At 43.4% G+C, this 13,627-nt stretch overlaps 1 protein-coding gene across 4 annotated transcripts in view; it reads right to left on the reverse strand.

Moving 5' to 3' along the window:
• Positions 1-1,667: 1,667 nt before the first annotated feature.
• POMGNT2 (protein O-linked mannose N-acetylglucosaminyltransferase 2 (beta 1,4-)) overlaps positions 1,668-13,627 on the reverse strand; it is a 48,997-nt gene continuing 37,037 nt past the window's right edge. For 3 of the 4 annotated variants that reach the window (XM_075921954.2, XM_006125567.5, XM_006125569.5), the window contains exon 2: positions 1,668-3,931. In XM_075921954.2, coding sequence (XP_075778069.1) covers positions 2,103-3,839 — 1,737 coding nt within the window. In that variant the 5' untranslated portion in view covers positions 3,840-3,931 and the 3' untranslated portion in view covers positions 1,668-2,102. Of the gene's footprint in view, positions 3,932-7,499; positions 7,609-13,627 lie in introns of all 4 variants that reach the window. The other variant, XM_075921955.2, reaches the window with a different exon arrangement.

Consider the following 13,627-nt stretch of genomic DNA (forward strand, 5'->3'; position numbering starts at 1 on the left):
GATGATATATAATCACACACACACACACACACACACACACACACACACACACACACACACACACACAATCAACTTTGGTGGAGATGATCACACACACAATCAACTGCAGAGGCAAGGCTAAAATTCCAGGCCAGACCTTCAGCTGGTGTAAATCAGCATAACCCAATGCAGTCAATAGAGCATTGCTAAATTGCAAAAGCTAAGGATCAGGCCCTGGCCTTGACACTGAATATTTTCATTTCAACCTAGTAGGCACAAGATGAGCTCAGGCTGAGGCAGTGGAGCCCTGTTGCAGACAGGCTTTCTTGCATTTGGGTGGGGGTCAGCAGAATCTCTAGAGTTACAATCAAGGTGTCTGCAGTTTAGCTTTCTTTCTTTTACACTTTAGTAGGGAGAGGAAAAAAAACCCACATGTTTACCTTTGCTTTCATATATATATGTAAGATAGTAACGCACTGCACTGATGTAAGATAGTAATGCACTGCACTGGTGGGGGAGTAACAGCTGAACATACACATTTTTGAAATGCACAGAATCAAGTTCAGGGCCTGAAAGGACCATCATGTAGTCTGACCTCCTGTATAATTACAGGCCACCAGGACACACAAACTAAACCCAGTATATTTGATCTTCTTCTGGAAAACGGCACCAGCACAACACCTTGTATTTGTATAAAAGTGTTCCGTTAATAGAATGAAAGGGTTCAAAAGATAGGTCCCAATCTACCATAAGCAGTCATGGTTTTACTCAGTTATGTTTAGAGACATGACAGCGCCACCATGGATATGTGAAGAAAGATAAGTGAATGTGCTGTAACTAATTTGCAGTTAGGAAGGTGGCTACAAAAGAAAACTAAGTAAAAAGGATAAACTTAAAAAACAACAAATGGTCTGGTAGCACTTTATAGACTAACAAAACATGTGGATGGTATCATGAGCTTTCGTTGGCACAACCCACTTCTACAGATGACCGGACGAATGAGCACTGGAATGCACTTTGCCTTCCCTCAGTTCTACAAAGGTTCTGATGCCTTTGCCACTGATATCAGTGGAGTTCTTCTGGACTTCTAACAGTGTAACCAAGATCAGAATCTGGCCCACAGAACACAATTTCTCTTCAGTATAAAACAATGACACGTGCTAGCAAGCAACTAACAGCCAGTACAGTCTCTGATCCCACTGCTAAATGTCCAGCTAAATGTCAACCCTTTGTGGTTGTTATGAGCAGGGTTATACTGTGTTTTAGGAAACAAAATGTTTATGTAAAATTTTCTTTGGGGTAAACTGGCCTCAGCATCCTTTCTTCTCCATCCTATAGAACCATATACTAGTCTATAGCTTACAAAATGAAAACCAAACTTAAAACATAGTTATTACTGCTTGAACTACACACCCACATTCGGCAGCTTTACACATCACATCCCTTTTCATCTTCCATCTGTTGCTCCAGTTTTTGAACAGCTTTTTGTGTTGCTACTGGAGTAGAGTAAAGCCTGATTTTAAATCAGCATTGATGCTGCAGGCTTATTCTTTTCAGCCAAAATGTGGAAGATGAAGAAGAAAAGAATGAGAACACACAAGAGAGTTACCCACATGTATATTTCACCATGATCTTGGCTAATTCTTGAAGACCAATCATTTTGACAGTAAGAGGAAAGAATTCTCAAGGAGGTTTACAATAATTTAATGAATAACCTGGTACCAAATCCTGTACTTGGGATACAGCTTTTAAAAATAAGTTACAATGGAGAAAGATGACAATTGTCCATCTAGCCACATAATTAATTGTAGTTTAATGCTGAGCTTAAATACTCACTGCACGACAGAAAGATTCAAATCACTATCAAAGTACACGCGATTCACTTCTATTCTGCTTTTCAATTACAGGTATTCAGCTTGTAATTTCATTTCTGAAGGTCCTTTTCAAGAACAGAGCGTTCTTACACCAAAAAGAAAATTAATGCCACCTAGAGAACATACACATTAAATGCAATAAAATGGGCACTTAGGCATTGGCATGGTCTAGTCCTCTTCAGCCTTCTAAAAAACACTACAGAACAAAGGAGGCAGGGTGCATGGCGGGACTCCACACATGAAAGTACGTTATGTACTGCACAAGAGCACATCTGCGAAAGGTCCAAGGAGATTTCTGTTGAAGATGCAGCGGATCCACACCAGATATATTGTGAATGGCTTAATGTTTTCAGAAAAGGTGTGATTCTGGTGTGACAGAATATAAGGCATGTAAGTGTTTTCACCTTGCTCCTGAATCCACACTTCATATTTCACCTCCCTGACCTTCAGATACTTAAGGTTCCAAGGGATCTGCCAAGACACAGAGAGCTTGGCTTCGCTAGTACCTTGGACAGAGGCCTGACACTTAGCATCCCTGACCTTGCCAGGGTACAGACCACTAGTCCACTTCTGCTTCTTGGGTCCAGGCTTTGACTTCACAGTTTGCCTGATCACCTGGATAAGGGAAGGGATGTCGACTTTTGTATCCTGGTAGACACGGAATAGCCATTCTGGGTTCCGACAGCAGAGATGCCGTGGAACCTCTTTGCTCTTTATTATGCGTTCCTGTTCTGCCTTGTCTAAGTGAGCAATTCCTCCCTGGTCCCACGGCCTGTCTGGATAGGTTACAGTGTTTTCCTTATCAGCATTCTGCCAGGCAATGTACTGGAGATCCATGCCAGGGAGCATTGCCAGTGTTTTGTAAGGGGTGTAGTGTTCAGGGTTGATCGCATAAGGAAAAAGCTCCACGACAGTGGCTCCTCTTGGCAGGAAGAGCGACATCACTAATTGGGCTCCATGCATGCTGACCAGCATGGATGCATTGCTGATCAGACGCACAATGTGAGAAAATGAATGGTCCTCTATGGAGACTGTAATGGTTTTGATCTGAAACTCCTGGGCAAGTGCCAAGATTAGTTCTGCCTCATTTAGAATTAGTCTGTTGATTGTTCGACTGAATACTACAATATACTCCTCACTGGCGCTTTCTTCCAAGCTGACATTCAGCTTCTCCATCATGAATTTGGTGAACTGCCTGATCTCATTGCCAGAAACCAAGATGTTTGCCTTTGGTCCTTGTGGCTGAACAAATCCATACTGGTACCATGTGGTGATTTTGGACAGCCCTACATAGGATTTAGTAAAACACAGAAGCCTGCCCAGGGTTTTAAGCTGTTCTCTGAGGAGTGGCTGTTTGTTACTCAGTAACTTGTAGAGATCGAAGTGCAAGCCTTCACTCCACCCCTCCATGAAGAAGAGTCGCGACTCCAGATCCAAGTCTGGGAACTGCTGCATGGTGTAGAAGATCGGAAGGAGGTCGTCGTGGAAGACGTGCATCAAATTGTCCGGGTTGAATCGGTTGGCAATGAGCGCCACATCCGGCACAAAGACAGGCTTCGGCATGAACTTCAGTGCAGCAGCTGGCAGTTCCACAAAGTTGAAATACTGGGTGTTGTGGTCCTCTACTGAGGAGAGATCAAGCAAGGCAGGTTGGAATCTCCTGGAGCCCAGGTTGGGAAGCATGACTGAAGCGTTGCTGTGAAAGAAGACAAACTCCTCTGCTTCAGTGGAGTAACACAGAGACTCAAAGCGGCAGATGCGATCCGTGTGCATCCTGCCCGTGCACACCATCCTGGTACCGTCCTCCACCAGGGCCTGAAGAGCCGCATGGTAGTCAATCTGGACCTGAGAGAGTTCCTGGGATTGGCGAGTGAGGACCAGCTCTTCTTCCACCACAAAGACGTGCTCTCGCAGCTTGATGTATTTCCACAGCACAGCTGCAAGGACAGACACTAGCAGGGCATTAAACACTGCTGCTATGTTCATTCTGTAGCTAGATCCTACCAAGACGACAGGTGGGGAACACAATGGAAAGAGACGGCATTGTTAATCCTCTTTGGCATGGTGGAAGCAAAGCCCTGGGGAAAACAAAACAAGAAAGAAGCCATTGGAATCTCATTTTTGCATCCCTGCTATAAATCATGTTTTAAGTATTCAAAACAAAACAAAAAGAGAATTTTCATTTCTCGGCATTTTTTTTCCAGGAAATGAGAGGGAGATGAAGGTAAAATACAGTCCAAAGCTGAACTCAAAAGGGTGAAAAAAAATTGGCAGATGCTATGAAAAGCAGTTCCCCCCTACTTTTATTTTCTACTTTTTAACTAAAATAAATGTTGAGGTGAATGTTGTGCATATGCAGTATGAACATGCTTCAAGCCCAACATTTGCAAAGTATTTACCAGAGGGTAGCTCAGACAGGACAAATGGCTCAGTGTTTAGAGCACTAGCGTGGGGCTTGAGAGACCTGGGTTCAGTTCTCTGCTGTGCTATGGCCTTCCTCAATGGTTTTGGGCAAGTCAGCTGGGCCCAGGTTTTTAAGCAGAGAGGACTGATTTCACAGCAGACTCCACAACTCCAGTGCTTCCCATCATGTGAGTTGTACAGGTGTGGGGATGGGGAGATTAAACTCTCCATAGTACAATGGTCCTGTAAGGCTACCTGGCCAGACCCTGTTGCCTCACAAATCATTACATATTACCTCCCTACATGATTGCACGATGGACATGAATTATGTGAGAAGGCACAGTAACAGCAGCTGATGCCAGAATCATTACTATATTGGAAGAGGGGGGCTAGCAGGTGGCCATGTAGGTGCAGAGAACCCTTAGAGTCACTCAGTTCTTGGATCCATTGGTAAACAACAGAGCAGGCCAGCTTCTCCCAGGTAAACACAGAAAAGAGTGAATGGAAACAATGGCCTTGATCCTTAGCTATGCTGGGCCCACATAGGGCCAACACACCAATGCAGAGCAGTCATAAACAGTTGTGTAGTCCATGGCAAGTCAACTGCCAGGGAATCCCCCCAGCAACCCAGAGGAGTGCCTCCTACTCCATACCCTTACCAGCTTGTGGCATAGGAAGTATGACCACGTATTGGGGTTTCTGATAAAAGTAATTTAGGTTTGAGGCTTCTGGACAAGGGGGGGGGGGGCTCCAAACGCCCAAATTATACTGTGTTTCTTGGCTGAAGCCCAGGATTGATGGGTCCAAGCCATCTACTCCTAGATATCTGCATAGGAGATAGTATGACTCTTGGTTTGAGGGGATACAGCTGTATTAAAACAAACCCACCCTTATCCAGCAAACATGCATCTGACTCACCCCAGTACAGCTTACCACCGACATGTCTAAAAGAAACACATTTCAGGCATTTCCCACTCCTCCCAAACAGCGATGTTTTCATTAGCATTAGCCTAAAACTCTTCCCATTGACATCAGCACATTTTGAAAATCTGACCCTAGATTCATCTCTATGTGCTGGTGCAGGGATGCAGTGTTCCTTTTTTGCAATGGCAGAGGTCTTGGCAATTTCCACTGGAGAGAGCACTAGCCTTGCTTTTGTTATCTTTGTTATTGGTTTATGTTTAAACGTCAATTACATTATATTCTTTAGGACTTCAATTTACGCATCAGTTCATCTGCAGCATTCCCGAACTCCCATTTTCAGTATGTGTCAAATTTGCTGTTAATCAAATTGCAAATAAATTGGAGCCAAGACCCAAGGGGAATTATTGGAAGGACAATTTTCTGATTGGTCTATGTCTGACCAAACCATTTCTAATTTTATTTGTATGGAGCAGTTTAAATGGATTACACTGTAAAATTTAAACTCACATATGCTTAGGAAAATCCAGTGAATTAGTATGGATATCTCTGCATTCTAAATAAGACATTCACTGGGTTTGTTACTTCTATATTGTTGAACTGTGGAAGGAGTTGCACGGCAGGTTGACAGCACGCTCAGAATACAAAACTAGGCAGACTTGGTGCATGTATTTTTTCTGTGCATGTGTGCCCACGTAGCCCATTCCAGAGAGGAACTTGGAAGTTAAAGGTAGTCTAAGTTCAGGCACTAGAATTGTATGACTATTTAATGCCCTTGTTAAAGAGGCAGATTGGAGAAGTGATCTTTGGGGATCAGAACAGCAGTTTCAATTTGCAATCAACTTTTGTTGAGAACACAAATGCGTCCATCTTCTCTGACAAGTAGATTAAATGAGTATCTCTCTCAGGGTATGTCTACATTGCCACCCTAGTTCGAACTAGGGTGGCTAATGTAGGCATTCGAAGTTGCAAATGAAGCCCGGGATTTAAATATCCCGGGCTTCATTTGCATCTTGCCGGGCGCCACCATTTTAAAATCCCCGTTACTGCGGACTCCGTGCCCGCAGCTACACACGGCACGGAGTAGGTAGTTCGAATTAGGCTCTCTAATTCGAACTACCGTTACTCCTCGTAGAACGTGTATCGGTAGTTCGAATTAGAGAGCCTAATTCGAATTACCTAGTCCGTTCCGCGTGTAGCCGCGGGCACAGAGTCCGCACTAACGGGGATTTAAAAATGGCGGCGCCTGGCAAGATGCAAATGAGCCCCCCCCCCCCCCCCCAGCAGACCAGGGAGACGCGGAGCAGCTTTTCTTGCTGCGGAGGACGCGGGCGGCGGGACCGCAGCGTGTCTGGGCGGTCCTGCCGCCCGCGTCCTCCGGGGCGAGAAAAGCCCCGTTCATAAGTACGGATCCGACGTAAGTCTACACTGCCTGTAATCGGGGGACTGCCTGTAATCCAAGGTCTATGATCTTACATTTGCAGGTCAACATACATTTATTTTGTTGATCTACAAGTCTGCTTCAGTGCTGGGTATATCAATTGTTTCCAAAACAGGTCTCACTTTTTTTCCTACTTTGCAATTCTTGTAAATAATCTAGCAATAGTATTAGATTCTGTAAATAGCCCATCTTTTTAGCAACACGTCCAGTACATGATCAAAACTGTTTTAAGTAGCAATATCATCCAACAAAGAAGATAGAGTCCAAGTGACCTCCTTCAAAGCATGCTACTCAGTGTATAGAAGGCATATCTGGAGGGAAGCCTTTAGTTCTGAAGAATTTAAAAGGTTCAAAATAAGGGTGAATCTGAGGGTGGCACAAAACTCAACAACTGTTTGTCAGAAGCACTGCATTTCCAAAATGCCTCCTGAACTCAACAGGAGCTCCTAGCGTTCAGCACTTCTGGGAAAACAAAACAAAACAAAACCAAAAACAAAAACAGAATGAGGCCTTTAACTTATTTTACTCTAACAAAGAAAAAAAAATCAAAAGTCACCAGAAGTATCAAACACTCCTAACCTCACCTTGATCTCAACAGGAAATCCTTAGGTAGAAGGTTGTTTCTCTCCCTAAAAATCCTTGTAACTATCTAGTGCTCCTTACAGAAAAAGTCTATTCTAATATTTTACTTCTGACTGATTTTGTTCTCTTTATCCTACCGGCCCCCAAGGGACAACATAGGAACTATTTTAGACTGGTTTATAACTTCATTTCTGAAAAGCAGCCCTGATGGAGGTTTCTTACAAATACACAGGTTAACATCTGTCATTTTACACACTGTTGCATTAGTGCCTGTACAACTACTGTGGTAAATAACTCACCTTTTTAACATCCTCTATGAACAGATTTCCTTCCCCACATTCCCCTCTCTACAGCAGATCTTTCACTTCTCTGCACTTAGCTGAGACAAGCATGTTTTCTTTAGCCATCCTAAGGTTCAGAGATGGATGTTAAAAACAAGCATTACTGAAGGAATCCATCATCATATTTGTTCCTAGTTGCCTAGAGATACAAAAAAAAAAAATCCTGGTTCATGTTGTTTGGCTGAAGGCTGCTTTTGCTGGAGATGAACAAAGGAAAACTGGGCAGGAAAGTGAAAAGTCACTGACACGACTGAATTGTGGAATCTGCAGTTTTAGGATTTTTTTTTAATGTTTGCTCATTTTCTGCAGGATTGTTCCTTTCACTTTCTTCTCTCTTACACATTTGGTGGAAATGGCACTAGAAGAGAGAAAAATGGCCAACCCTAAGAGCAGAAGTCTTTTGCTCATTAACAGTGGTAATGGAAGCAGCCCCCACACCATTTCATGCATGTGCTTCTACTCAGCCCTGATAGACCACATCCAGGGGAAAGCAGACCAGTCAGATAGTCTCCAAATCCACTGGGTGCCCTCAGCCTCTCTGCTGAGGGGGTTGCCAGGGCTTTTTTCCCCTTCTATGTGGATATCTGCCCATGAGAAAGTAGCTAACTGTGAAATTGTTAAAAGCTTCCATGTAAGAGACAGCCCATGAAAATAAGTCACCTCTCCCCCTCCATGTCCCTTCCTGCGATGTGAGAGTAATTCTGCATCTCTCCATCACAAGGTATGTTGAGGGTGGGGGGACAGTTTAATATCTGCAAAGCCCTTTGAATGTGTAAAGCGCTATATATGCAGACCAGACAGACTGTTCAATGCCACTCATCTCCTCAGTTCGTCAAACAGCTCTTCAATCTCTGGGAGGTAAATAGGAGTACAGGCAGTCCCCGGGTTACGTACAAGATAGGGACTATAGGTTTGTTCTTAAGTTGAATTTGTATGTAAGTCAGAACTGGTACATATTGTAGGGGAAACTCTAGCCAAACATTTCTCCAGAGCTCAGTTTTATTCTTCCACACCTCACTTCCCTCAGTCCTTTATTCTCAAGCTGAGGTGTCTGCTGAGAAAAGCCGCTCCGCATCTCCCTGGTCTGCTGGGGGGGGCACTAGCTTCGCGTCTCCCTGATCTGCTGGGGGGAAGCAGCCAGTGCAGGGTTGCCTCATCCCGTCTGTAAGTAGGGATCCGATGTAAGTCGGATCCATGTAACCCAGGGACTGCCTGTATAGTGGTTCAAAACTAGTTCTGCCCTGCCCCCCCCCCTCAGCTCACCCATCAAGGCATCTTTCAGTGCTCTGCCCTTGCTCTATAGCATGGGTTCCCAAACTGGGGGGCATGAAGAAATTTGGGGGGCCCTCCCCCATTAATCCCCCCCAAGATGCTATTTTGTATTTCTGCCCTGGTCAGTCCCCGTTTTTGATTTTTTGCGAGACCCTCGCCCTCCCCCCCAATAGCAGCAAAACTTGTTGAGCAAAAAAAAAAGGGGGGGGGGCATGATGCCGAAAAGTTTGGGAACCACTGCTCTATAGCAGTAGTTCTTACACTTTATATTAACATTTCCTTTCACGCCAAAGCTCTGAGTGCGACCCCTCCCTCTTATAAATTAAAAATGAGAGGGGGAAAGAGGGAAAGGGAATTTCAATGTAACGGGGGCTTGGGGCGGAGAGCCCTCCCCTCCAAGCACGTCTGGGCTGGTAATCCCTATGTAACCACCTCAAGACCCTCCAGTTTGAGTGCCCCTGCTCTACAGGAATGTGCGCCTCAGTCACCCAGGATGCTGTGAGGACTGACCGATGTTTGTACAGTGCTTTGAAATGTTTGAAAACCATCGTTCAGCAGCACTGGAAGGAACAGCAGCACGCAGATGAGAGCCTTGCCAAAAGGAACACTCATAAAAGCAGTGCGGTGCCTTTTTGCTGCCAAGCTCATAAAGGGCAATGGTGTCCCAAGGGAGGCTCCCTTGACGATTCCCGACACAGACAGGTTGTTCGGAGGAGAAAGAATCACAGCCAGCAGTCTCCCCTGGCTGGAATCTTGATGATGGTTGGGGGCAGCTGACACTTGCCAGCGTGTGATGGCCGAGATGGGGAGGTCTGGGTGCAAAGGCAGTGAGAGAAGACAGATTTGGAGGGGGGAAAAAAGCTTTGAGGTATGCCTGAAGCTGAGAGATACAGCAAGAGCACAGGCATGAAGAAAGCCGGCTTGTCTCTGGTTGCTTTAATTTTAATTTAAATGGCCAATGAGGAGGCACCCAAGGTAAAGCAAGCTGCCAGCAGCCTCTTCTTCCCATCCTCCAGGAAGCGGGCTAACTAATGCTCATGACTCCCTATCTTCAAAAAACTTCAGTTCAACCACTTTTTAATTAATTACTAATAAGCAAGTAAACTCTTCAGCAGGTCATGTCTCTGCTCAGAAAGAGCATGTTTCCTTGGCTTAGAGGCTCTGTCTATACTGCAATTAAACATCTGCATGTGGTCAGCATCATATGACTTGGGAACACAGGGTTCAGGCTATGGGGCTGTTTAATTATAGTGTGGACATGCAGGCTCAAACTGGACTCTAGGCTTTGGGACCCTCCTGCATCACACAACAGCCCCATAATCCAAGCCCCACAAGTCTAGGTCACTTGGCACAGGCCAGTCACAGATGCTTGGCTATATATCTGCTGCAATTAGAGTATCTTGCAGGATAGTCATGTTTGAAACCTGCCTGCCTACAGTAGTTTCTGCCCTGTGCAAGAACACTTTGATGTCTGCTTCAGTAAGAGAGGTAGCTGAAACTAGTTATTAAAGGGACACACTTGTCAAAATTTACATTTTAAAAAAAAAATCTTAAACATTCAGATTATTACAACTGAAAGAATTTTAAAGAACAGTTTCACTGCCAGGTATTTTATTATTTCTTGTATTTCACTTGACTTGGACAATAAAAAAATATATAGACACAAACAGTTTCACCACAGTTTGCAAGTCAGTGACTTAGCAACTTCACACTCTGGTTCTCAAACATTAACAGCATGTGCCAGTGTTTGGATAGCAAATAATGCGGAGAAACATGTCTGCCTAAGGTATTTAGGTGCTTAACTTCCATTGCAATTTGGGCCTTTTTCCTCAGCCTCCCTTTCTATGGCGCTAGCAAGACACAAGTTGAAGACTTTTCTTCTCTCTTTGCCTACCAGCAGGGATGCACTGCCAATAACTATTCAGGCTCATATACCATGCCCATAACAGTGGCATCTGAAACATCTTTCCCTATCTCCCAACAAGACCCTGCTTTCTACATACCACTCAAAGCAAGGGAGTGAAGAGGGAATGCGGGTTCCTCTTGGAATGGTGACCCAAATTTGTTTTTTACCCACGAAAGATTATGCGCAAATAAATCTGTTAATCCAGGTCTAAGCTAGAAATAATGTAGCCAGAGTCAAGTTTGGCACTGTCTTCACAGCAGGAGGCCAACAGGAGCAAACACTCCCGTCAGCTTCCCTTACTCCTCACAAGTGCGAGGAGTACCCATGTGGGCTGGAGGCACCCTCAGCATTCGATTTAACAGGTCTTAACTAGACCCAATAAATCAAATGCAAGAAGTATAGATGTGGCCTCGGTCTTTAATGCGCCACAGGACTGGTCGTTGTTTTTGCAGATACAGACCAACAGGGGTATTCCTCTGAGATTTGACGTTGAATTAGTTCTGCAGTATCTGTCTCTTCCTTTTTCTTCGACGGTATAGCTCAGAAGGTATTCAGAATCACACTTAGGATCCAATTCTGTTGCAAGCCCTCCACATGTGCATTCCCAATCCAGACACTGAGTAGGAACTTCACATGCAGAAGGCTGTCAGGATGAGGAGCCTTAGCAACATTCCTGGAATGGGACCCACCAGCACACAGTCCCATTACTGCAAATGAGATCGTGCCAGGAGATAAGGTTTCACTTGGGCAGGTTCCTTTGCAGGATCAGAGCCTAGGCCTACTCCCTTCAGTGAAGTTAATCATGTGCTTACTTGTCTGCACATGGGTCTTAATTTGGAAACTACCAGTTTTAATATGATGTTTTGCTATATGTAAAGTGGTCAGTAACAACTAATTTGCCTGTGGAGGAGCAGCTCTGTGTCCTGCTCTTTAAATAGGACAGAATGAAAAGGCAGCACTGAGACTTCAAAACCAGAGGAGGCTCCCAAGAACAGTTTGCTTTCAGTGGCACTGCTCACCTGCATGGAATGAAGCGAAGAGCACAAGAGTCTGTAAGACCAGAGCCTTTATGCACATACACCACTCCATCCCTATCACCAGACAGGAGAGGAACCCTTTCTTCCCCTGCCCTCCATTTCTGACATGCCAGTGTGGTCCCGTGGTACAGCACAGAACTGGTGCTCCTGACTTCCAGTCATGCCACCGTTTACAGAGGGAATAGCAATACTTACACATGCTTCAGGTGAAATACTACATGAGTGTTACCATCCTCAACACCTAAAGCTTAACAGAAAATTAAATTACCCCTCAAGCTCTCACCTCACATTAGTTCAAAATTACTAATTTAACTAACTGTGCATTTTTAAAATATTTTCAGTTTTTATTACACTCCAGAAAGGGAAAAAAAAAATCTCAAAATGAATATTAAAAAAAAAAAAAAAGTACAGTAACAGACCTCCAAGCCATTCTTATAGGGCCTAAAACAAAGATAATCTCTCTAAGAAATTGATTCAGGGGAAAATTATATTTTCTAAGAGAGAGTCATGTTTCTAAGGCCTCTCCTTCACTTCCCGGAAGATCAATGCTTCTAACTACTTGAACCATCTACTCACTGTCTCTCTCTCTCTCCCTGCCCCCTTTTCCCCCCTCTCCTTTTCCTCTCTTTTTTTTTTCCTTCCTTTTCCCCACCTCCTTCCCTGATTTACTTTTGGATCTGGACTTCTAATACTCTGGTCATTTGAAGAACTGGGTTTTGTCTATGAAACCTCATGATACCATCTACATGTTTTGTGAGTCTTTAAGGTGCTACTATAGACTATTCAGGTTTTTATGTGATTTAAATAAGTAATAGTCATAAACCACTGAGTCATGCAATTAAGGAGCTGAATATTAAGTAATTGATATATTTTTCTTACTAAAAAGCAGAAAACTACAGATGTGCTGATTTTTTAACTACAAAAATCATGATGGGACTAAGCCATGCAGTTAAAGTAGAAAATACCATTAATCAAGTCTGCCTTAGAAATGTATAAATCAGAACACCCAAAGTTTCAAGTCTAATAAGCCCTATTTTTAAAATGCCATTGGAGAAAAATAGTACATCAAACATGTATAAATAAATATTTTATAGAAGCCTCAGTATCTGACATTCATACACAAAAACAAGTTTATTTTTATTCTAAAGTTTTATCTAAATAAAAAACCTTGCTCTACAGGAGATGGCAAATAAGAAGGCAGGCTCTCCATATAACATTTCCTTTTGTTAAATGTTCTTTATTTCAAAACATATCTTAACTATGAAAAGGGAAATAAAGTATGCTACAAGGGAGAAGATTTTTTTCCAAAGGCACACTTAGGTGCCTCTTGCCCTTTGGCCTGTGCACCTAACTACCAGCTGTGCCTTTGGAAAAATTCTTCTCTCGTGTGATCTATTTATTTCATAGTCATTCAGAGTTGGATAGTAACTTTAGTCATACTGTTATCCCCTGTCAAAATGCAGAACTCTAAAACGGTTAAAAATACAGTATTGCCAATCACAAGCAATGAAAAAATCAGGATATGAAAAAAAAATTCAGGAGACAGAGTTAAAAAGTAAGACATTTTTAATAAATTGAGTCTTTTTATTTGTATTTTGGTTAACAAGCTTTTAGGGGTCCCCTTTGAAAGTTTTTCTTCACAATCAGGAAAATCTAAGATGGTCATGCAACTTGACTTGACCATCTGGAGCTTTAAGTGAAACTATCAAATGAGTTGACAGTGCCTCTCTGCTTACACACCTGGGAGTCCTTGAAGACTTACCAACCCAAAACACTAGCTGCTGGAAGAGAGATGGGGGAAACGTAATGTGTAAGAATTCACATCTGTTAACCTTTAATCACAAGTAGTCCCACTGATATCAATGGCTTCT

Source organism: Pelodiscus sinensis, chromosome 2 (assembly GCF_052426305.1).
Source record: "Pelodiscus sinensis isolate ZL-2025 chromosome 2, ASM5242630v1, whole genome shotgun sequence".
Classification (NCBI taxonomy): Eukaryota; Metazoa; Chordata; order Testudines; family Trionychidae; genus Pelodiscus; species Pelodiscus sinensis.